Source organism: Cornus florida, unplaced genomic scaffold (assembly GCF_030987335.1).
Source record: "Cornus florida cultivar Cherokee Brave unplaced genomic scaffold, ASM3098733v1 CherokeeBrave_3.0.0_Hap2_Chr04, whole genome shotgun sequence".
Lineage (NCBI taxonomy): Eukaryota > Viridiplantae > Streptophyta > Magnoliopsida > Cornales > Cornaceae > Cornus > Cornus florida.
The window spans coordinates 7,519,338-7,546,062 of record NW_026775574.1 but is presented as its reverse complement, the minus strand read 5'-3'; the positions used below and the strand labels follow the sequence as shown (position 1 = coordinate 7,546,062).

The 26,725-nt window shown below is 32.8% G+C and overlaps 1 protein-coding gene and 1 pseudogene across 1 annotated transcript; one reads left to right on the top strand and one right to left on the bottom strand.

Annotated features, from left to right (window-relative positions):
• The first annotated feature begins 5,989 nt into the window (after nt 1-5,989).
• On the top strand, nt 5,990-7,680 carry LOC132305571 (allene oxide cyclase, chloroplastic-like; annotated as a pseudogene).
• A 2,962-nt stretch (nt 7,681-10,642) lies between these two features.
• LOC132304684 (zinc finger protein WIP6) lies at nt 10,643-12,216 on the bottom strand. The gene is made up of 2 exons (XM_059802418.1): nt 11,791-12,216; nt 10,643-11,101 (listed from the first exon to the last, which is right to left on the bottom strand). The coding sequence occupies exons 1-2, from the start codon at nt 12,214-12,216 to the stop codon at nt 10,643-10,645; spliced, it is 885 nt and encodes a 294-aa protein (XP_059658401.1).
• Between the last annotated feature and the right edge of the window lie 14,509 nt (nt 12,217-26,725).

The window sequence follows — 26,725 nt, the reverse complement described above, 5'->3', positions numbered from 1 at the left end:
CAAAAAACTATATAATTTTTATATATCATCCGAATTTGGAAGAAGATGTCGATTGGGTGTTATGTGGGTGAGTATAACTGCCAATATATTATGTAAGCGCTATTATTTTGTGGTAAACCCCACTTACATATTCTCTATTTAGTATTTTTTAAATTCGAAAGGTATATCATTGCTTTTCATTGAAAATGCTTGGAGAAACTCTTATTTTCACTTCCCCGTCCCTCTTGCTCAACGAAGACCACGCAACACCGCCAAATCACAGGAAAAAATTACGAATTCACCTCTCTCTCATGCTCACTCTACCACCATCTCTCATGTAATATGAAAATTTCAAATTGTGTGTATATATATTTATATACAGGATTTGACTTGGTCAGTTTAGATATACACATTTTCTACAAACGGAGAAACAATGAAAATTAGATTGAAAATTTTAATTTCACTCTTCACTTGCCAAAAAACAACAGCCTTTTCCTCATAAGAAATACAAAATGATGGGAACATGTTGAATTCAATCTTTTAAGCCAGGGCCAGCCTGAGAGTCCCAAATTTTTTTGAGGCCACTTTCAAATGTGAGGCCTTTATACAAAAGGTTTCACACTCACAATTTTTTTTCATAAGATTGCAGAATTTTCATTAAAATGAAACAATTGTATTTTGTTTACGAGACTACGTAGAAAATTATAGCAACGTCGGGGGGCCAACAACAAGATAAAAAAAAAAAAATTTAAACCATCATAATGAGCAAAAAAACACTCTAAATTTCATTGTACTTGATAACTTTTTATATCTTAAAAAAGTGCCTTTGTGCAATGTGTATAAGACACCTGATTAATAACTATAAATTATACCAACAAATAATTGCGCTTCTGTGCAATGTGCATAAGACAAATTAACTAATAAATAAAAATCTATGAGTACCAACAAATAATTGTGTCAATAGTATGAGAAAAAAATTAATCAAATAGAGCAAGCTAGAAGAAGAAGAAAAACAAGAATAATTAGATGGAGTTCCTGTACCGTGATTGTGAAGTTCATGAGCTTAGAATTTGATTTCCAAGTTTTGATAACGACAACATTTCCTTATCAAATTCAATCTCTAGATAACTCACGGTTGATAAAGGAGCGAAATTTTATAATCACATAATGTTATAAAATACTAAATAATTAATTTACTTGCACAAGAAAAAAAACTAAAATTATTTCAAAATCAATTAGTCAATGAATTTGAATTTTCATAAAAGGCGAACAGTTTGAAGCATTAATATATCAATTAAATACTAGAGAGGGAACAAAAATTAAGGTCATAAATTAGAATCAAACATTTCAAGCTTCTTTTTATTCCAAATCGTAGTTAATGAAGAAACTTTACATAAAGGCCAGAAAGTTGCAAATTAAGTCAGATTTCAAGGCTAAGGAACTAACTAAATGTAAAATTTTACTAGAGGAGTTTGTTATAAAGGCCAAACAACATGCACCAAATCAGAATGTCACAAAACAAAATCATCATATATACTAAAGAATTATAATCATGATTTTATCAACAAATCAAAATTTACTACAAAATTCTAACAGTTTTTACTCTTTTATACCCTGAACAGAACACATCACAATCAATTAGGAGTGTAGCGGTTGGGCACTCCGACCCAACCCAAGCCTGCCCGATTTTTCATGGGCATAGATAATTATTTTTACAAATAAGGTTGAGTCTGGGTTGAAAAATCTCAACCCTATTTTAATTAGGGTTGGACTTGAGTTGAAGTAGTGGCAACCCGAACAAACCCGAACCCGAATTTAATATTATTTTCATATACATTTTTAATTTCAAATACATTATATATAATATTTAAACTACGATTACCCTTTTCCTTTTCAACTTCATTTGTTAAATCTTAACTTATTGTATGTTAACATTTAAGATAATTAATTTTCTAAGAATTTGTTTGTAATTTATTTAAAATTTACAAAATGTCTTTAAACTTTTTTTTTTTTTTTGTTTAAAAGTCATTTTTAACATGGAATCTAAGCCCGAGTTGCAAGCCTGAATTTAAAAGTAGAATGATGGGTTGGACTCGGGTTGAGTAGTTAGGGTTTAAGATAGGCTTAGGTTTAGTATTTCATATAGTGGGTTGGGTTCAAGTTATACCTCAAACCCGCCTAACCCGCCAGAGTTGCAGCCTTACAATCAATGACAAATAACACTTCAAAAAACAACCAAATTATCATTTTACAATCTAAACAGAAATTTGTTACCAAATTTGAAAAACCAAATCATCATTTCATCAAAATAATATCATGAGCATACCAAAATCAAAGAAAAACCTAAACTTTCCGCAATCATGTATTAGAAATAAATTAAACCAGATATAGGAATAATGTATAAGAATATAACCTCATAAAAACTCATCTTGGATGTTGAAAGAAAATTATATTTTATGTATGCCAAGCGAGATAATAAATTCACTAAACCAAATCAAGTATGTTCCATGAAACCCGAAAGCCTTTTATTTCATTAAGTGTGATGTTTTGCCAAAAAATAATAATAATAATAAAAACAGTAAAAAATGAAAAAACAAATAAATTATATGTGATGCATAAACTAAACAGCAATGCAGGTAAATTTGTTACAATGGTTTATATGTAGACATTATTTTTTATTTTATTTTTTTGTCCATGTTCAAATTTTGAGACCCCCAAAATAAAAGGCAAGTAAGAAGAGTGAGTAGGCCCAAAAAAACGAATTATAAACTTGTTAAAACTGGGCCAATATGTAGGCTTTTTTTTTTTTTGGGGCCATGTTCAATTTTTGAGGCCTTCCAAAATAAAAGGCAAGCAAGAAGAGTACATAGGCCAAAAACCAATTATAAAATTGTTGTACCTAGGCAAATATGTAGTCTTTTATTTCTGGCCCATGTTCAAATTTTGAGTCCCCCCAAATTTAGGGCCCAAGGCAACCGTCTTGGTCACATTGGGCCAGCGCCGGCCCTATTTTCAGCTCTTGAATTGTCGGAGCTTTTCACAGCCTGACAATTCCATGACAATATTCTCATTTGGAGTGCTGGACCAGTTAGGGCTTGTTTCTTCCACCCGGAAGACTGATGTTAATTTCATTCTCCGTTACAAAATCACTTGGCTCTCTTTGTTTGAGCGTAAAATATTTTTTATATTTTCTGGTGTTTAGTTGTCATAAAATTTTTACAAAGAAAATAAATATTAAAACATACAAAAATAACTTATTCATCAATTTTCGACAACCTATTTTACACGCTTCACTCGATGGACTCGACCTAAACTTTTGCCAAACACTTGATATATATATATATATATATATATATATATATATATATTTACCTGAAAAAAGAAAATATTTTCCGAGTAAAATATTTTACATTAAAACAAATGGAGTCAATTTTGCCCAAAAAAAAAAAAAACACAACAACTTGAATTGTAACTGGCCATGTGCATATTTCTGTTGTGTTTGTCTCGCTTTCTCTCTCACTTTGTGTAATCTAAATTTTGTTGTTTTTGTGCTTCTATTCTCACTTTTGCAATGCAACTTAGAATATACTTATGTGATGTATATACAAAGGCGGGGTGGGCGAAACTGGGCTTCAGCCCATTCCAAAAAAAAAAAAAATTTACCATACTACTTAAAGCCCAGGGCCCAAAAATAAATAAATAAATAAATAAATAAATGAAAAAAGATAGCCCACCCCATTCAGAAATGTTAGATCCGGTAACACACACACACACACATAGATATGCATATAAATTCACACATTTTATATGCTTATGTATATAATAAATAAATAAACGATATTAATGTCAATAGTATTTTTATTTATATTTTAGGTAAATAAACTTGTATTAAAAAGAAAGCCAAACTGTTGTAGGCATCTTATCTACTCAATCGCGTAATAAATAAACGATATTAATGCCAATAGTATTTTTATTTATATTTTAGGTAAATAAACTTGTATTAAAAAGAAAGCCAAACTGTTGTATCTACTCAATCTCGTAACCAAGACTTTAGTTGGACGTAGTCAACCCGGCTCAACTTGGTGGTTCTGTGGAAGAGTCAATAAAATTACAAACAACGTGGAATAATTATTAATGGAATAATTACAAACATCGACTCATTCACATTCTAGTCTTGGTTTTGGTTCCCATGAGTTTTACCAAGTAGTAATTCAAACTGCTTTACCACCCAAGGCGGCTCGCTTCAAGAAAATGACATGCTACAGCTTTATCATCACTACAAAATGTATTTGTGTTTATTTATATATATATATATATAATAAGTATCAGCAATGATAGGCATTTTGTGCAACGGGTAGTCAAGTGGCAACGAGTAATCAAGTGCCTTAGCCGGTATTAATTATAAGAATAAAGACTATCTCCTCTTAGAGTATCTGGGACGCTATCCAAAATAAAGAGAGAGGTGTCAGTATAGAGAGAGAATGGAACGGAATGTTGAAAGAATTTGACCAACTTTATTGTGAGATAATTATTAATGATAATCAAGAAAGATTATTAGTCATGTATGAATATCAAATAAGACACAAAATCAACACTCATTTTAGTGAACCCCACTTAGAGAGTGACTAAGAGCAACATCGACTCATTCACATTCTAGTCTTGGTTTTGGTTTCCATGTGTTTTACCAAGTAGTAATTCAAACTGCTTTACCACCCAAGGCCGCTCGCTTCAAGAAAATGACATGCTACAGCTTTATCATCACAACAAAATGTATTTGTGTTTATATATATATATATATATATATATATAATAAGTATCAGCAATGATCGGTATTTTGTGCAACTAGTAGTCAGGTGGCAACGAGTAGTCAAGTGCCCTAGCCGGTATTAATTATAAGAATAAAGACTATCTCCTCTTAGAGCATCTTGGGCGTTACCCAAAATAAAGAGAGAGATGTCAGTATAGAGAGAGAATGGAAGGGTATGCTGAAAGAATTTGACCAACTTTATTATGGAATAATTATTAATGATAATCAAGAAAGATTATTAGTCATGTATGAATATCAAATAAGACACAAAATCAACACTCATTTAAGTGAACCCCGCTTAGAGAGTGACTAAGAGCAACATCGACTCATTCACATTCTAGTCTTGGTTTTGGTTTCCATGTGTTTTACCAAGTAGTAATTCAAGCTGCTTTACCACCCAAGGCGGCTCGCGTCAAGAAAATGACATGCTAAAGCTTTATCATCACAACAAAATGTATTTGTGTTCATATATATATATATATAATAAGTATCAGCAATGATCGGCATTTTGTGCAACTAGTAGTCAAGTGGCAACGAGTAGTCAAGTGCCCTAGCCGGTATTAATTATAAAAATAAAGACTATCTCCTCTTAGAGCATCTGGGGCGCTACCAAAATAGAGAGAGAGGTATCAGTATAGAAAGAGAATGGAACGGTATGCTGAAAAAATTTGACCAACTTTATTGTGGGCCCTACAACACACTCTACATCATGCTGCACAGACAGAGAACCATTTAGATAATACTCCACAATTTTTTTTTCTTTGTTTAAAGCAAAAGGCAGCTTCAACGGAAATAAAACAAAAGGCAGCTTCAATTTTTTATTTTATTTTTAAATTAAATTAATAAAATAATAATAAAATAATAAATAGATAATGAGATAATTGGGTTCCACACCATGGAACATATGTATAAAAAAAAATGGAGTATCACATCATCACTTTTTAACTTACGTGACACCCTACTTTTAAAAAGTAGATAAATAACTTGTGTTGCCCGCACCACTTGCTCTTAGGGTGTTTATCTCAAATCTGAAATTTTAATTGTAAATTTTGGTGTTGTGTAGTAGTAATTATTTTAATATTAATGCTCATTTATCTCCATAAGTGTCACATCAATTGATAATAGAAACCAAAATTTTATCATTTTTTTCAATAAATATACATATGCATCGTATGAATGTAATTTACTGTCCCTAGTGCCATTTTCATCACCCACACTTTCCATGAAACACCTATATGTGTGTACAAAGTCGAACACACACTCATACTCCATTATAAATACCGTGCATATTCCTACCCAAAGAACATTCAACATAAGCATAATATATCTTAATTTCCTTCTTCTCTTCTTCTTTTGATCTGTGTCTGTGTGTTGTCCATCAATGGCTTCCATAAGCTCTTTCAAGCCAACCTCTTCACTGAAACTACCCAACTACCTCAGATCACCATCTTCATCACAATCCCAGAGACTGTTAGGTTTCAATCTCCAACATCCACTTGTCAACCCAAAACATCAAGATCTCAACAACCCGTCAAGACTTCTCTGCCAGACGAAGACCTTCCAAGAGCATCACAACCACTGCATTCTTCTTCAACTACAAAACAAAACCAGATTCCTCGAGACCCAGTAATTATTTTCCTACTACAATTCATGTTTCTTTCCAATAATTAAGAATCATTACGTCTATGCCGAAAACATTTGACTTTAAATCCTATCCTTTGTACTGAACGGTCTAGTGCACGAGAGGGGAACATCGTGATCTTCATACTCCCTATCTAGTGCATCGGAATGGATTTGAATTCGAAAACATACTCACTTTTGATACTCTCTTGTACTCTACTTTTTAAATTTAGTAACTGAAATGATTATTTTGCCCTTATTTTTTTTTATCATCTTTCAAAACAAACTTTATTTGCTTCATTTAGATAATGAAGGGTAAACCTGTCATTTAATACATCTCACCCACTCATATCAACTCAAATGTAATAATTTTGTTTTAGCAAAAGTTCAAGAATTATGCGTGCATGAGATGAATGAGCGAGACCGAGGTAGCCCGGTGTATGTACGACTGAGTTAGAAACTAGTCAACTCACTGGGTGACTTCGCTCCGTTCAGCAACAAGCTCTATACCGGAGACCTAGAGAAGCGGTTAGGGATCACGGCTGGTCTATGTACGCTGATCCAGCATGTGTTGAAGAAGAAAGGTGACCGGTACGAGGCCATATACATTTTTTACTTCGGGCATTACGGCCACTTGACGGTGCAAGGGCCCTCTACTTGACTTATGAGGACACGTATCTGGCTGTGACTAGTGGGTCGGGAATATTCGAAGGGGTGTACGGTGAGGTCAAGATGCAGCAGATTGTGTTCTCATTCAAGGTCTTCTATACGTTTTATTTGAAGGGTATTAAGGACTTGCCAGGTAAGCTGATGGGTAAGCCCGTGGCACCGTCACTGTCCTTTGAGCCGTCAGCAGCTGAGCCTCATGCCACCATTGCCCACTTCACAAACTAGTATTGAAGCTATAGGGTGTCTATTGTCATTTCCTTTTTCCCAACAAAGCTAAGGGATGGGAGTACTTAAATGTCACCTAGTCGGGGAGCTAAGCGTTTTATCAACTAAAACAAAATGACCGTGCTTTTGTCATTTTGATTTGAATGTTTATTCAAACTTTTAAATTTTCTAAAGCTGGTTACACTTCCATGAACTTGGTTAAAATGTGGCAATGGTTGATTTTATTTTATTTTTTTCACAGCAGCAAGAGATTTTATTGATGATAAAAATGAAAAAATAAAAAAATAAATGAATAATTAAGATGCCTCATCACAAGCTATGGATTAAGAGATAAACCGCAATTTATTTTTATCATCTTAATAAGATTAGAAATATTAAGTGTTGACTCTACCACTCATGCAATATCAAAATTGGGTAAATGAAAAGTTCAAAGTGTCTTGTGTGTGTGTGTGTGTGTATATATATACAGGATTTGAATTGGTAAGTTTAGATATACACATTTTCTGCAAACGTAGAAACAATAAAAATTAGATTAATAAATTTAAATTTCACTCTTCACTAAAAATCGATTGCCAAAAAATAACAGCCTTTTCCTCGTAAGAAATAAAAAATGATGGGAATATATTGGATTCAACCTTTTCGGCTCTTGAATTGCCAGAGTTTTTCACATCCTGACAATTCCATGACAAGATTCTCATTTGGAGAGCTGGGACTAGTTAGGGCTTGCTTCTTCCACTCAAAAGACCAATGTTAATTTCTTTTGTAATTCTCTCGCTTTCACTCTCACTTTTGTGTAATTTAAATTTTGCTCACTTCTATTCTCACTTTTGCACCACTCTATACGACTTAGAATATATAGATATGCATATATAGATACTTATGTCATGTATATATATATACATATATAAATAAATCTAAATGACTTGGGCTAACAAGACGGTCCAACCTTTAAAATGTTTAACAAGACGGTCCATACAACCGAGACCAAATTTCCTAAGCCCCAAGGCCTGGTCTGTAAGCCTCTGATAAGTAGATCTAAATGGCTGGGGCTAACAACAAGGAGTAGAACGAAATCTAGTATAACAGCCCAACATATAGAAGCCCAATCAAGAACATGCCATTACAAGCCCATATAAACTCTAAAGTCCCTGATAATTTGGTGTTCCAATATAACAGTATATCGGTATATATACCGTTTTTAATAATTAATTAATTCTTTCGTCCAACTACATTCCTATTTTCTATAAACATTTTTTAATAATAATAAATCACATATCTATGATAGACTTTTTTTTCTTTTATTTTACATCCTAATTTTCATTTTTAATGATAATTAGTAACATATATGATTATTTTATCTGTTGGGTTGGAATGAAATCAATACTGGAAAATGAAAGTAAAATGAAGGAAAATAAAATAAATTTTCTAAGATTCATTTGGCTAGCATGAATTTTTTTCAAAAAATTTGCCAGAAAATCTCATTTCATATTTTGAATAGCAAGAAAGTTAATAAAAATTATTATAATTTACCTAAATTCTCATTTTATTATTATTATTAAATATGGCAATATGATTTTGAATTTTAGGAGAACTCTACTTTCATTTCTTTTTTTGTTTTTTTTTTCTCCAGAAACTCTATTGTAAGAACATGTATCATATTCAATGGATGATCGAGATTAGTAAATTTAAGATAAAGTCTATAATTGATCACATTAATTATAAGATTTCACACACTTCTCTTTCTCTCACTCGATGTGACAATATTCAACCCTTATGACTGTTCATATGATCAATTGATTTTTTATATTTATTTTTTGGGTAAAAGTAAATATGATTATAATAACAAAAGGATGCATGCATGCACAAAGGCAGCCATGGAATTAAACACACATTTTAAAGACACGAATTGGAGGATATATAAAAAATAAATAAATAAAACAAACAAAAGGATAAAAGCAAACTAAAAGGACAATTATATATATGATCGATTATGCAAGCAAGGCCATATGCACATTATATATATATATATATAAGAAAGACAAGAATAGGGGTCTGATCGTGTTATGTAGTATGTGTTTGTTGTTGTTCTGTAAAGGATGTAAAAGACAACACTTTGGGTGAAACCCCAAAAACAGAAACTTTCAGTGGTCCATCGTAAATTCTGACAAAGGGGCTCGATCAAAGTGTTAGTAGTGGTAGTCGAAGCTCAGAGAGACTGAGCCAGAAAAAGACTCACTCAGACTCTCTCTTGAGACTGAGAGTGGCATATACATATACATAGAGAGAGAAAGATAGAGATATATATAATTATCAAAAAAAGAAGAAGATAGAGATATATATAGACAGATAGAGTCCGCCATATCTATTGCAAATGCAAAGCTAATGAACAGTAGATTCTGAGACCGCACTGTACACTATCTGCGTATCTACTGTTTTTCTGCAATGACTGAATCCACTTGACCACCTTCGAAATGGTCTCTCCCTCTCTCAGTTTTATATAACAAAAGAAACTTTAATCAGACATTAATTGAACTGGCACTTCAAACATTAGTGCACAGAACCATGGCTTTCACTATCCTGTTTGTCCTTATTCATCTCTCTCATACTTGGATCCTCTAAGGTAAATTTTGATAAATTTTGGTGTTGTAATGAGTTTCAAAACTATATTTTTATTTTCAACACATTTACATTTATTTTTTCTAACCATATGTAATGTGGTGAAAGTTATTATATTGAAAAACAGATGTAACGTGTTAAACATATACAACACCACACAGCACGAGAAATTACTGCAGTGGATCGGTCCGGGCTTTCATTATTCTGTTTGTCTTTATCTCTCTATACTAGTAAATTTTGGTGTTGTAGTGATTTTTAACACATTTACATTTACCTTTTCTAGCCGCATGTAATGTGCGGAAAGTCGCTGTATTGAAAAATAGATATAACATATTAAAGTATATAACACTACACAACACGAGAAATTACTCCAGAGCATCGATCTGGACTTTCATTACCCTATTTGTCTTCATCTCTCTACTGGTAAATTTTGATGATGTAGTGATTTTCAACACTATATTTCTATTTTAAACATATTTACTTCTACTTTTTCTAGTAAGATGTAACGTATTGAAAGTAATTCGTTGCGTTGAAAAACAGACGTAACCTATTGGAAAACCCGATGTAATGTGTTGAAACATGTACAGCAGAGAATCGATCCGGGCTACTCTCTCTCTCTCTCTCATGCGCACATACACACAAAACAAAAACACAAATACACTCTAATTAGCCAATATTCCTAAGTGCTAAAATGACTAGAGCTTCACAGGCATTATATCAAAAGATTCAAAACAGTACAGAGCCATGACTATCCATATTTGCAGGTGGTCCATTATGATTATCACTATCTTCTACAACCTCAAACAAGTCCTCACTATGTGGTGCATGGCCATCTCCGAAGGCGCGAACATGGTCTTTAAGGGACCTCTTGTGCTTAAAATCCGACCCGCAGATGCAAAACCAGAGCTTCCCACAGTTCTTCTCATGAGTCCTCCAATCCCCCCGGACGGCGAAGGGCTTCCCACATATCCGGCACCCGAACGGCTTCGCTCCGTGCTTTCGCTTGTAATGTGTCTGGAGTGTTCTGAAGTCCTTCAATGGCTTCGATCTTGGGTGTTCTATGTTGTTCTTGCAACCCTCAGCACAGCAATAACAAGGCAGTCTCAGCATTGAGGAGGCAGGTTTTGTCCCTCTTAGTGACTCTGGACCCTTCCGATATTGGGATCCATGCCCCCACATATGCATCTGAGAGACATAATTAAAAAATATATTATTATATATATGTCATGTTGGTTGAGAATATCTATATATATATATATATATATATATATATATAGAATAGAATAGAATAAAGGAAAATGATTGAAATCGTAAATGGATAAGGAAATTAATTAACGTTGGCAAATTAGTGTGTGTTTGTGTGTGTCATGCATCTAGCTAGAGAAGTAGACCTGCACATTATAAAAGAAAAGAAAGAAGGAAAAAATAGTTATGACAATAAAATTTACCCCCAAAAAAAAGAATCTTAATTTGAAGAAAATTAAACAAACAAGAATTTTGAGAATGTAACCATGAGCAAATTTATTTATTTTGGAAATTCAAGCAAATTGTATAAATAGTAGCAAATGTTTTTTATTTTTTTTTTGGAATGGTTGTAGCAAATGTTCATATACTAGTAGTAGTACTAGTATTTTTTTTCACTACTATTAGTAGTATGTATGCCTTAGATTTTGTTGAGAAACTCTATAGAAGAAAAAGAAAACGCTGGAAATAAATTTACAAAGAAGCAGGACATTCATATAATTAGCTAATATGACATAAACATATATATATAAACATGTTATATATATAAGAAAAGAAAACATGAAGAAAAAAAAATCATGTCACATTGTCACCCAAAATTAATGACACATTTTTAGTTGTAAATTAGTAACCTGCATGTTGTTGAATCGATTGAATGTTTTGTTGCAAACGGTGCAAGAGAACTGGGTCGGGCCGACGAGGATTTGAGCTGGAGAAGGGATCCAATATTGGCCTTCTGGGAGACGGCCGATAGTATTAGGGTCAACATTGGTGGAGCTGCTAGCTCCTGAAGTAGTTGGTACCCCAATACCAAGAGCAACAGTCACACCACCATGATCTTCATCAGTGGTACTACTATTAGGGTTTTGATAAGTGTTCTTGGGATGCTGGTAATTAGAGTAGTCGTGAAGGTCAAAATGGGAATGTTTGGGTTGGTGTTGTTGGCCTGGAGGCCCGAGACAAAGTAGAGTGCTGTAGTCTTCGTCTTCTTGATCAACACCTTCCAAATATGCATCCTCGGTACTAGAGGATATGCATGTCAAGGATGGAGTTTGCATGGAGAGAGAGAGAGAGTGAGTGTGTGTGTGTGTGAGAGAGAGAGAGAGAGAGAGTTGGGTTTTGGGGTTAACTTTGAAGGAGAAGGTAATTAAGTGGGGACGAGAGAAAGAAGGGAATATAAATAATGGGCCTATCGGTAATAGTACTAGTACCTATGTTGGCTTGAGAGAGAGAGAGAGAGAGAGAGACGGAATATATTAATGTGTGTTGTGTGTGTGTGCACGTACGTGGAGTGGAGGAGGGGAATTAATGAGTATTGGGGTTTTGGCGTGTTTGGAAATGGAGGAGACAATGGATCGGCAAAGGGGGAGAGGTGGGGGATAAAAATGCATGGGATGGGGACACTGCCTCTCTTGGCCCCAAATGCTCACTTCCCAACCAAACCCCTTTTTTGCCCTTTTCTTTTCATTCATTTCATATATATTTTTCTCTATATATAAATATTATATATATATATATATATATACACTCTCTACTAACATATGTGTGTATAAATATGATCTTTCTTCTTGCTGGAACGGTGCCATTGTAGTCCTAGGGTGGGGCACCTGCTCCCTGGCCTGTCCTGTCCTCTACAATATATGTACTATTTTTTTACTTATATGAACAAATTTATACATGTCCTCCTAAATGTTTTAGTTTCTAAAATTATTTCTTAACTTTTTCTTTAATTTCTCTAATTATCTCTTAACTTTTTCTTTAATTTCTCTTTTATTTTTCAAAATTCTTTAATTTTCTTAAAAGAAAAAAGTCAAATTTCATTTCCTCAATCTAACTCTAACTTTTTCCTTTCAAAATTCTCTCATTTTCCTTTCCTTTTTCTTTTTTAACTTTTTAAAATTCTTGTTTTTAACCTTCATATTTGAATAGATAATTTCCTCTTCTTCTTTTATATTTTATATTTGTCATATTTTATATTTATATATATATATATATATATATATATATATATATCGCATTGTGGCCCTGACTTGAAATTCTAGCTCCGTCTTTGTCTTCTTGAATAAGTTTTGGTGCTATAGTGATTTTTACTACAATTACATTTATTTTAAATATTAATTAGGTACATTTACTTTTTTCAGCTAGGTGTAATCCTTGTTGAAAAACAAAAAAAACAAATATATATAATGCGTTGAAACTTGAAAATGAGTGTGTTGAAAAACACATTTAACATGTAATAGCCTAATAGGTTAAAAAAAAAAAAAATTATATAATGCGTTGAAAATTACTGTGCTGATAAATACATATATAAGGTGAGGGGATTTGGGCTCTCTATATATATTATATACATATATATATAGATGCGCAGAAAAGTGAGATTGATAGAAATCGATGTGTGTGTATATACATATATGTATAGGTTGATATATGGAACAATGTAATGAAGTGTGTAGAAAGGAAGGCGTGAATGTGTCTCCCGCTTTTGCCATAAAAAGGAGATTTTGGTAATAGGAGATGTGGTGCAATATAAACATAAACGATGTGACACTGCAGAATGCAAACCATGAAGTGATATCCATCAAATACGGTCCCATATATATATACATATATATATATATATATATATGCATATATAATACAAACAAATCTCTTCAGTCACATGATGGCCACCCCATTTACCAAACTGTCACACCCTGATTGGACTTGCTATGGCAGGCATGCCATGTCATGCAAATTGCTTAGCAACCCGAGAGAAAGAAAGGATCGATACCATCTCTACTTCTGCATATACGTGATTGTATTCATACTTGGGAAAAAAAGCTCATTGTGGATATATAGAAAGTGAGAAAAGTTGATGATTGACCATTTGCAAACCAACCATCAATCAACTCAATGGAGGAATTAATATATAATTTAATAATAATTTTACAATTTTTTGAATACTCAATTATAAAAAAAATTTATTTTCAGATAACGATTTTTTATTTATAAATTATTTTCTGTTCTCTAAATTACTAAGAACTATTCTCATATTTACAAAACAAATGTCTGTAAATTTCATTTTTAACCTTCTAAAAAAATTAAAATGACTATCTAATTTTTTTAATTTTATATAATAAGGGTATTTTGGTAAAAAGAGTATAAAAACTATATTTTCTTTCATTTCAACCAAACCACATATGTGTGTGTGTGTATATATATATATATATCATCCCATCCATCTTTTCCCTAGGATACCTCATCCATCTATTTTCTTCTTTCTTCCATCTATTTTTTTCATCCCGACCTCCAATCAAACAAAGATATATAGCAAACACTCTTGAAGCGATGGCCATTATATGTATTATATAATATAATATAATATAATATAATATATATACACACACACACATATGATTACTATTTGTTGGATGATATTAAGAAATAGAAGTTTGATCTTTAGTCATGCACGTTTCTACATCTGTAGAGATTTGCTAATGAACCATGTATATTAACTTGCCAATTTGGTTCTCTTGAAAAAGGTCGCATAGTAGCTGATAGTTTGATGATATTTTCACGAGATTAGGTACTTACAGAAAATATATTTTATTTACCATATATATAGATATACATGTAAATAGAATGGACCCACCTGTTTTTAATTAAAAATATATATATTTTATCCTTACCTCATGTATTTTATTTGAATGAATTTCGTTATATGTACTCCATATTATTGTATCAATAGGGAAGAAAATACAAATTTTTTTTTATTAATAGATTCGCCCTTTTTAAGCACAGATCAGTATGGACATCATACATAATGCATTTTAAAAAGTTTGAATTGAAAGAGTAGAGCATATGATCATTTGCTGCATTGCTCATCTCAGGTCATACATAGTTAGGGCTTTCTTGTACATTCACGTTTGTAACACATTAGAACAATCCAAAGATGAGAAAAAAGTGCATGTCTGACACCACCAAATGTGACAATAGAGAAAGCTAACAAGTACAATTAACGTGTTCAAACTTAGTATCATGTGAGTTTCACAGTGAGACTCACATGATCCAACAAATAATGCTTTCATATAGTCACATCAGTATGTCGTAATTATTATAAGTATACAAGTAATTATGGATATTAAACCGCATGAAATTCCAATCTAAGTTACATAATATTTCTTAATAGATTCCGTTTTTATGTTTCTCGCGCTCTAACTCCCGTTCCAACTATTTGTGACTTAATTTTATCACTATCGTGTTCCTGTTCCCGCGCATGATCCAACAAATAATGCTTGCATATAGTCACTGATGGACTAGGAAATTTTTTGAGGGTGGACAATTTTTTTTATTATTATTTATTTTTAAGTATGGCATTTTAAAAAATTTGAGTGTGGGCATTTTTGAAATTTTAACTAAAACTTTAGGTAATAACACAAATTAAAAAAAATCCAGTGGAGAAATAAGTGAGGTAAAAATGTGAAGGGAATTTAAAAAAATTGAGTGGGGGCATTTTTGAAATGTTAACTAAAATTATGAGTAAAAATGTAATTTTTTTGGGGGCATTTTTGAAATGTTAACTAAAATTATGAGTAAAAATGTAATTTTTTAAAAAAAAAAATTCAGTGGGGACAGCCTGAATTGGATTCGTGCCTGCATATAGTCAACTCAGTCGCAATTATTTTAAGCATACGAGCGGTGCTGAATCGCACGGAATCCCAATCTAAGTCACATAATCATTCTCAATGACTTTCGCTCTCAAGTTTTGCGCACTCCCGTTCCCATACTCACTATTTATAAATTAATTTTATCGTTATGGTGCTTCCCGCGCTTGACTTGACCTAAATCTCAAATCTTGGTATACTTCGAATGACAAATGAGTTAGAAGACATACTGTAGCACAAGTATGAGTTGTCTCATAGATTTTGTATGCTTGACATGAAGTTGAAAAAGGAAAAGGAAAGATTACTAAATCCTTCGTCTTGTATGAAAAAGGAAACTTAGGAAAGGCAAAAGTGCCTTATGAGAGACTTCAGGCAGCCCTCTTTGATGTGTTAAAGCCTATACTGTACTGAACCACAGTGCGCGCCAATTGCTAATGCCAGTGAAACTGTACAATCACATATATATATATATATATATATATATATAAATCTATGTTCTTAATTTTTTACCTAGAACATTCTGACTATATATATATATATATTTGATTCTTTTGCATTGATTCTTTGACCACAGCTCAGAATTGTAAATTTTTTGAATTACCCCTTTTCTGGTCAAATTTTTCAGAGAAGAGTACTGTTGTAAATTTACTTGTTTGGTGCAAACTTTGCAATGACACCAGGCTCTCAAACAGTTCCTTAAATGATATAAGGAACAACAAAAACCAATGAACTATTTTAACTTCAAATGAATTTTAGTATATATGAAAACTTTATTTGATTTATGATTCCATTATTTAACCTTTTTTTTCTTTTTCTTTTTCTTTTTTCCGAAAAGGTTAGCAATTGATATAAATAAATAATAATTACAGTGTGGGTCTTCGGCCAGATAGTCCATTACTGGGACAAAAGAAGCCCAAAAGGGGCAAACAAGGGACAAGCCCAATACAATTAACAAAAGCAATTAACGGTTTGATTAACCGCTAATGGTGGTTATTTGTGCAACTTTCTAGTGAAGAGCCCTAGCCCATAAGTAGAACATCGACGGTGCCAACGACTGAGCTTAGTTTGGTGCACCCGATGGTGGACGACAACAAGACGGAGAAAGATTCCAGTCACTTAGAATTCGTCTTGAAATTGAGCAATCGTTGAGAAATCCCAACCCGAGGATTAAAGTGATTGTAGAGCAAATTCTAGCAAGAACTGCGACAAATTTTTTGGACGAAAGATCTGGTCATTTCATTCTTCCCATTGGTGTTTGGAGCAACCATTGTCAGCGAAATGCAACAATTGAAATGACAGATTTTTTTCATTTTTTTCATTGATTCTTTTGCATTATTTTTTTTCGGCGAAATGCTAATAAAAATCTTATTTTGATGTTACAATGTCTACTATGCTCCTCAATACCAAATCCCTGGCTCTGACCTTGAATTCGATTGTTTGGTAATTCACTTTAGCAATTATTTTCTTATTAAGATGTGTTCGGCTGCATAGAATTGGAGCCTTGAAATTGAATTTGATGGAATTTGAGAAAAACAACTAAAAAAATTGAATTAAAATTTTCTCAAATTTCACTAATTCTAATTTCATGCGACCGAACACACCAAGTGTTCTTCTTTTGGAAAAAACAAAATGAGAATAAAATTCTTATTTTGATGTTACAATGTCAACAAACCACATTAATTCTACTTTGCTAACAAACCATCTCAAAAGAGCTTTGAACATGAATCTTTAGCTATATGAACAAATCTGGTCCAGACCACCAACATTGGTGCTGAGTTTAGCCCATACTAAAAGAGCTTCAATTGCCCAGTAGTGTGGTCCAAGGCATATTTTCGGAATAAAGTGGCACTTGCATTCTTGGGCCGGTCCAATCTTATTCTATCTTGTGGCATTGTCATGCTCAGCCCACGGTTACGAAAAATGGTGTAGATTGCATGGCTAAGGCTGGGCTTCATAGGGACTTGGGCTTTCATGTTTTTCTAGGTCTCTCCTCTGGGCCTACTCAAACTATAACTCCATTACTAAAATATGTAATTCTTGGCCTCTGGGCCTACTCAATCTATTACTCCATTATTAAAATATGTATGTATTATGGGCCTCTGAGCCTACTCAATCCATTATTTTAATTTTTTTGAGAGGGGATAAGGAATTTGTTTGGATCTACAAACCACGGATACTTCTCTTAAGGTGTCAAGGCGATATCGGACACTTGCTGGATATGGTCCAAACACATGTTAGATACGGTCAAAAGTATCATGAATGATAAATATTTTATTTTTAAAGACTGGGACACTACAAGGATATGTTTTGAAAACTTTCAGGATATGGCAAGGTGATTTTGTAATTATTTTAAAAATATATATATAATTCAATGCAATTTAAAATATATTATGGGTTAATTAGAAAAATAATTTAAAATTTAATAAACAAAAATGACAAACATCTAACTCTAAACTCCAAATTATTGATTTATGTATGATTTATATGGATAAAATAGCACAAAAATAATATTATTTATATATATATATAATAATATATATTATATTATTATTTTGTGATGTATCCATGATGTATTCATATCTTATTTTTTAAAAATTTGCCATGCTACCGTCTCCGTATCATACTTATATTTCATATTCGGATCCGTGTTTTCTAGGTTCGGATCTCTATCATGTTTTAAGTGGCACAAAGGCCGGTGATTTAAACAAAACCTATTTCAATGATGAAAATAAAAGGGAAATGGGTCTTACCGGGCAACGCCTTTGAAACTAGGCCTGATCACGGTTCGGATCGGATCGGATCGGTTCGGTTTGGGGATAAATCCCAAACCGAACCGATCCCCACGGATTGGATAAAACTGAAACCGAACCGATCTGTGGAGGCATTCAATTCGAACCAAACCGATCCGTGAGTTAACAGATCGGATTGATTCGGTTCGGTTCCCCGGATTGGGCTTTTCAAACAGCCCATTCAATTATGACCCATTATTAGCATTCAATTATGGCCCATTAATAGCAATATATTAGATTTGTAAATCCATATACCTAATATCAATTACAAGAGCAATAGATTTATATAACAACAATAAAATTTCAAAATATATTTGGCACATATAAATACCACCACAAACTTAAATTACCTAATAACAAAAAAAAAATTGTAAATCATCCGGAAATGAAAATAATATTACAGTACCAAATATAAATTATCCATATAGAACAAAACAAAATACTTAATTAGTAGCCCAGTAGCTCATTAGCATTAAAAAAAAAAAAAAAAAAAAAAAATAGCACAATAAAACATCAAACAACAGTCTTGACTAGCAGCAAAACAAGTTTGAAAATGGCAACATATCAAGTCTGAAAATGGTAGCAAAACAAGTCTGAAAATGACAGCAAGCAAGGCTAGCTCTCAATCTGAATCTGAAACTGTAGTCACATCTACAAAATAACGTAATTTAATTAAAAATCCACAATATGATATTTATTCATAAATTGAATAAAATGTAACAAATTGTTAACACTTACCAGAGTCATATTGTTCAAGTTCGTCCAACTTTTCTTCATCATCAACTGTTTTTATTTTATATTTTTGTTGTTAAATTCATAAAAAAAAAAAATACTGAAATAAAATCATTACAAAAAATGTTGTATACAAAACAAAAATTAAAATTTTATTTTTGGTATTTCATATTACAAAAAATACGAAAACTGTTTATCTATTTTATCTACGAAATATGATGAATATCTTTCAAAACTGTTTTTATCTCATATTTGGTAACTTAAATCTAAAAGTAACAACATATATATATATATATATATATATATATATATATATATATATATATATATATTATTTTTGGTATTTCATATTACAAAAAATACCAAAACTGTTTATCTATTTTATCTACGAAATATGATGAATATCTTTCAAAACTGTTTTTATCTCGTATTTGGTAACTTAAATCTAAAAGTAACAACATATATATATATATATATATATATATATATATATATAATGATTACAAAAAATTAAGTATAATATTTGGTAACTTATAGGAACTTCTATACAATACAAAAATTAAAATATGTAGATAAAATCATAAAATTAAATAGATCGACGTAAAAAATTAAAATATGCAGATAAAGTCATAAAATTAAGTAGATCCATGTAAAAAATGTTCAGAGAAGAGCAGAATAAGTAGATCCATGTAAAAAATGTTCAGAGAAGAGGAGAATAAGAAGATTGTAATACCTCGATATTTTAAAGGATTTATTAATTGAAATTAATTACTTTTATTTTATTTTAAATGATTTATTTGATTTAATTTGAATTAATTGCGTTTATTTTAATTTTTTAATTGATTTGTTTTATTGAGTGCTTAGATTAATTTTTTTATTTTATTTATATTTCGTGAATTATTGGTATGGTATGACTTAGTTGTGAATTCTTGTTTGTTTATGTTATTTATTTAATTAGTTATTTTAATTTAAGTATTTATTTAATTATTTTATTTATTTAAATTAATTGGATTGGGCTTAAGGAAGGTTGGACCAAAGGATATGGTCTTGGGCTTGGATGAAACCTTGTTGGCTTAATTAATAAGGGTCCATGGTTATAAAGATATTTAAATAATTATCTGTGCATAATTATATATATATATATATATAGATATAGATATATATATATGTGTGTGTGTGTATATGATGTAATTAGTTAAGGATTAGCGTGGAGGGAAATATACATATACATATATTATATAATATATGTGTATATATATTATTTAAGATAATTATTATTTTTATTCTTTTATTGGTAGTCCTAATAGGAGTAGGATTTGGATTTCTAATGTATATGAATATACGTATAAGATTTTAGGGTTAAAAGTTTACACGTTAGAAAAATAAGAGAGAGAGAAAAGGAGAAGGCCGACAAATTCCTTTAACGGTTTATTTATTTTTTATTATTCATCTTAGTATTCTGTGCTTGTTTAAATACTTTAATTGTTTTGATATTCCCCTGATTTTGTGCGCGGATTTGATCAACCCGTGTTTCGAAATTAGGGAGTATCACAGTTGGTATCAAAGCACTCCAGGTTCAAGTGTCCCTTGGGTGTCTTTTCGTTGTGTGACTTCCGCGTTCGGTACTCTTTTACTTAGAGCTTAAGTTTATGATTCATTATATTCTATATTCGATCCGTTAGTACGTCCTAACATTAAATCGTCTTATCTTATCAGCAAATGGTAAGACACCGATTTGGGAGGTATTTGAGGAGGCAAGAGCATAGGTGCTAGGGTCGTATACTAAATCAGTATATGGGGAGACAATTGTTATTGTGGAAACTGATTGAATAACATAGATTACGAAGGTCGATAGTTTACGTTCACACAGTAAACATAGGTGTGAGATTAAGATAGATAACTGAATTGTAGGAAATTATTACTTTTACACTTAATATTATTTAGGGAGGATGAATGTAGTTGTAGAATTGGTTTTTAAGTTCTGTTTTGAGGATTGGGGTGTTCCAAGGTTATTTAGATCAAATTAGGTGATTTAAATGGTTGAAATAGACTGGTTAAAATCTCAGAATGCATAATATACATTAATATGCTAAGGACTTGAAAAATATGGAATTTTAATTAACTTACATGTTGTGAATGAAGGATTTAGTTGCTTAATATTATTCAAGCAATTTCAATTTATATTTATATGATTTTAATCATGTATTGGCATATAATATAATCATGTATTTATCGGATTTATATTATGCTTACTTCTGGTTTATTTAATGTATAATTATATATGTTGCATGAATTGTGGGTTTTATAGATTTATGCACCATTAACATAATATGGAGGTATTTTATGGACGGATTAACGAAAAAGTTAAGTCTTACCTATTTATTTATGGATTGTATGGTTTAATGCACCGGTATAGGACGGTGGCATTCTAGGGACGGATTAACCAAAGAAGTTAAGTCTTACCTATATATTTATAAGGGAACGGATTAACCATAGAGTTAAGTCCTACTTATTCGTGAAAGGTCAACGGAATAGTTGGATGGCATGCCATTGAAATAATATGGTAGGATAGAATGGATTTTATACATGTATAGATATATGCCACTATATGAGCTTGAGTCTCAGGATTAGTGGATAGGATGGAGGCGTAAATTGCCGATTGAGATGGGTAGCTGGATTTAAGGATGTGTGGGCCCTAGTAGACGGAGGACTCGTGACCACCTTTGTGTGCGTTTTACATGAGATACCCACTATCCGGTTGAAACTACTTTAGTCCAGTAAGAGTCTCTAGTGTGTACTTATATTTATCAATTATATAAATATGGAATTAGCTAATTACGAGATGTGTCTTCTAATTATGAATATGTGTGGATGGGTTAATTTCCACAAGGATAAAAGGAATAATGAAATTTGAAATTAAATAATCAAACTTTTCATTTCATGGATTCGTGAATTCCGAGGACGGAATTCCTTTTGTTAGGGGGAAGAATGTAATACCCCGATATTTTAAAGGATTTATTAATTGAAATTAATTACTTTTATTTTATTTTAAATGATTTATTTGATTTAATTTGAATTAATTACGTTTATTTAATTTTTTAATTGATTTGTTTTATTAAGTGCTTAGATTAATTGTTTTATTTTATTTATATTTCGTGAATTATTGATATGATGATTGTTGTGTGTGTGCTTAATTATTGATTGAATTGTTAGTGTGTTGATTTTATTGGATTATGTTTCTGGGGTTCTTGATTTATGGGATTCCCGAGTTGTAACTTTTAGAGAATTATTAATGATTTTTTTTATAATAGATTTTCCTTTAGCGGTTTATTTAGTCTTTATTATTCATCTTAGTATTCTGTGCTTGTTTAAATACTTTAATTGTTTTGATATTCCCCTGATTTTGTGCGCGGATTTGATCAACCCGTGTTTCGAAATTAGGGGGTATCACAAAGATCCATTTAAAAATCTTGTGAACTCACCGGAAAAGAGGTAGATCCAGTCAAAGAGGTCATCGTTGCTTCGATACACAGAGGTCGCCGTTGCTTCGAATCTGGTGAACGATGGTTGAGAGGTGTTGGATTGAGAGACGAGAGATTAGGAGGGGCGAAGAGTGTCACAGACTCACAGAGGCGAGAGATTGGGAGAGGTGAAGAGGGTGAATAGAAGAGGCTGTGAGGGAAGCGCAACTGAAATGAGATTGGAGTAATGTTGTAATAAAGAGACGAGGCTGAGTTAGGGTTAGGTTAACATTAAAAAATAATGAATAAAGAAAAAAAATACGATATATCATTATATTGTATATATATATATATTAATATATTATTTAGTAATGGTTCGGTTCGGTTCGTCTAACGGTTCGGATTGGCAACGGTTCGGTTCGGATTGGTTAACGGTTCGGATCGGATTTTTCAGCCTCCAATTCGTTAACCGAACCGCGAACACCGGATTGCAGATTTTTCAAACCATCACCGAACCATAAGATCTGAAAACCGAACCGAACCACACGGATCAGATTGGTTCGGACCGGATTGACGAATTATTTGCTCACCCCTATTTGAAACCTATCTATTTGTGCATTCTAAGGGAAGGTGTCAAACAATACTTTTTGACATATATGTTAAACAAGACAAAATCAAACAACTTTAAATACTTGTAAATGATTTCTTTAAACACACAATCAATCCTAAGTTTGAATATGATTTTAAGTAAGCAAATTAAATTAAAATCTCAAACTTGGTTGATTCAAGCTTACATATCAAATTTTCAACCTGACTTTTTAGACTCAATGCGAGTTAATTAAAAAAAGAAATATCATATTTGAATTTTATTTTTTTTATAAATGCACCTCAGTTTTAAAGCAAAGCACATTAGTGTTTCTACTTTATCAGTACAAAAATCAAATATTGTAGACATTTTGTTGACACCCATTTTGGTAGTTGGGCTTAAGATATAATTGGGCTTAAGATACAGTGACATGGCAAGCGATTGGGCTACAAGAAAAGGTTGGGCTTTGCCTATGGTTTAAGTGGACCAAGAACATGAAAGTGGACTTTAGGAGAAGAAGCAATGATGCGACAGATTTTACACAAGAATAAAGCTACACCCAAGGGTGTTACCGATCGGGTGGAATATTTTTGAACTATTTTTGAACTTTATGCTGGATAAGATTTATGGGTTTACTTGATTTTTGAATTAGTGTTTATCTAGGAATATTTAGTTTGAATTCATTTTTCAGTTATATTATAGAGTTACAATACAATTACAATGCTTGTATTTAGGAGGTTGGTTTACGTATTGTCTATAAATAAACAAGGAGGCATGATGTACTAGAAGTTCAGCACCCTTAGAATCCTTTAATTTATTTGTTTGCTTTCTCAAGCCTTTCTTAGAATAGCATCCTTGTTATTTCTTCTTTCTCTCTATCTATCTCTCTCAATCTCTTGCTCTATCTATTTCTCTCTCTTTCTTTCTCAATCTTTCTTTCTATATTTCTTTCTATATCTGTTTCTCCTTTTTTTCTATTCTCTAAACTTTACTATAATTTACTCAATTAAAAGTCCTTTTAACTAAGGCAATTCTAAAACTCTAAGAGGAGTATCACTGTTCTCTTTATCCTCGCATCGTCTGAAAGTCAATCTTTCAAAGAGACTACAGTTGACTATTTACAATCAAACCATACAATTGGTTCTGGCACGCCCGTTATACATCAATTTAAGATCGGCTCTAGCCGGCCGATTTTAGCGTCAACATTTTTGGCACGCCCGGTGAAACCTATTAAGTGAGCAAATTATAGTAAATATGCCTCCCAGGCTAAGAAATTTGAAAGGTGTGGCTATAGGTGACAATACTGACGAAGAGAACCAGCAACTAGGCGCTGGCGATGATGCCGATTCTTCTATCCCATCCGATATTCCTTTGGGTTAGATATTGGAATCAATTATGCAGAAAATGGATGCCCAACAAGCTCAGATCGGCGAGGTAAGGTCCCAAATGGGAGAATCAAATCAAATTTTGGTCTCCCAAATATATGAGATGAGGTCAATGACTGGGGAGTTAAATTAAATTATATACGCCCAACTGGAGAAGATGAGTCATAAATTTGAAACCGGTATATCAACTAATCTAAGCCGACATGATCAAGCTGAGGCATCCCACGCCAATGAATCCCTATTTCAGCGTATGTCAGTACCACTGATACATATATCTCAGGGGCCTCGAACAGCGTCAACAGACATTGTACCGCCAAACACAGCTCTCGGCATTACAATCGATAATATGCCGAACCCTAATCTTAGCATGCCGATTGATAATCCACCAATACTATCAGATCCACCAGTAGTAACTGCTGTACCAGTATATCAGCCACCGATAAATAATCAACATAATCAAAATGTGCAGCACCCACATGTGCAGTCGATTCCTCCGGTGAGAGATCAGCAAGAGATGGTGGAAAACCAAAACCACGATAGGGCTAATCTATTGGTACCTCCGGCAGCTGTCGGGGGACATGTAAATGCAAATCCACAGCGAGAATGGATTAACCCACTTGTTCCGTTTCACCCAAATAATGCTCCAGACCGAAATGCTGGGATCAGTAGGGCTCAGATTATAGCGTTAATACAGGGCGAAGTAGCATAGGGACGCAGGCGTGCTCGACCAGTATTTAGAAAGCCTTATCCTGATTATGTTGATGCCCATGAGCTACCCAGAAATTATCAGTATCGCGATTTTTCTATGTACAGTGGTGAAGAGATTTTTGCTATGGTGCAGCATATTGCGAGGTTCACAATGCAATATGGTGAAGTAGGTCCTAATCCTTGGTTGAGGATGAGGTTATTCTCTAGCTCTCTTGCTGGGGCGACATTTGAATGGTATAGTAATTTACCAGCCAATTCTATTCAGACATGGGATGAAATAGAAGAAGCTTTTCATACTCAATTCTGCTGAACAGAGACAGAAGCTACGCTGGCAGATATATCTCGATTGTCTCAGTTGCCGAGCGAATCGGTTGAAACTTTTGTGGCCAAGTTCAGAAAAGCTAAACTCAAATGCCGAGTAAGTTTGCCAGAACCAGAATATATCAAATTGGCATTAAATGGTTTAGACATTGAACATCGCAAGAGGTTTGATGGGGTTGAGTTTCAAGATCTCTTCGATTTAGTAGACAGGGCCACTTAGTATGAAGAGATACTTAAAGAAGAGAAAGAAAGGAAAAATTCCTCTAAGGGTACTTATTACAAGGACCCTAATTATGAGGTGTTCTCGACAGAAGTTGGAGAACAGAAGTTGGAGATGAATTAGAAGTTGACATTACAGAGGTCAATATTAAGAAACCGTATATCTGTGAGGCGTTGGTCAAACCTAAGCCGACCATGGGATGCAATGCAGCATCAACATCGGCAGTAAGAAAAGGAGCTGTCGATACCGGAAAAAGCTATTCTTTTGACTTATCAAAAACAGATCAGATCATTGATCACTTGATAGCCGATAAAATGATATCTTTGCCTAAGGGGCATAAGATTCCATCGGCAAGTGACCTGAAAAGAAAAGAGTGCTGTAAGTATCATAACTCTTAGAACCATGCTATTAATTATTGTACTGTTTTACGAGGTGTATTGCAGAAAGCTATTGACGAAGGTACTTTAAAATTCCCGGAGAAAACTTCAGAGACCATGAAAGTAAATACCAATCAATTCCCTACAATCACATCTACGAATGTGAAAAGCTTAGCCAAACGAGGAAATCGGCAAGAGGCTGAGAAGATATCACTTGAGTTCCTTTCATCAAATGTGACACCTGAAAAGATGACAGAACTACAAAGACAATTAAAAGAGGCTCAATTGGCCTTGATCGACCATGGTTGTTGCCCTAGAGGTTCAACCAAAGAAGAAATGATTTCT

What these genes read in the sequence shown, in the direction of transcription:
- LOC132304684 (XM_059802418.1), bottom strand. Translation starts at nt 12,216, where the DNA reads ATGCAAACTCCATCCTTGACATGCATATCCTCTAGTACCGAGGATGCA. An exon ending in ATCGATTCAACAACATGCAG is followed by an intron (nt 11,102 to 11,790) that starts GTTACTAATTTA and finishes TATGTCTCTCAG; the next exon opens with ATGCATATGTGGGGGCATGG.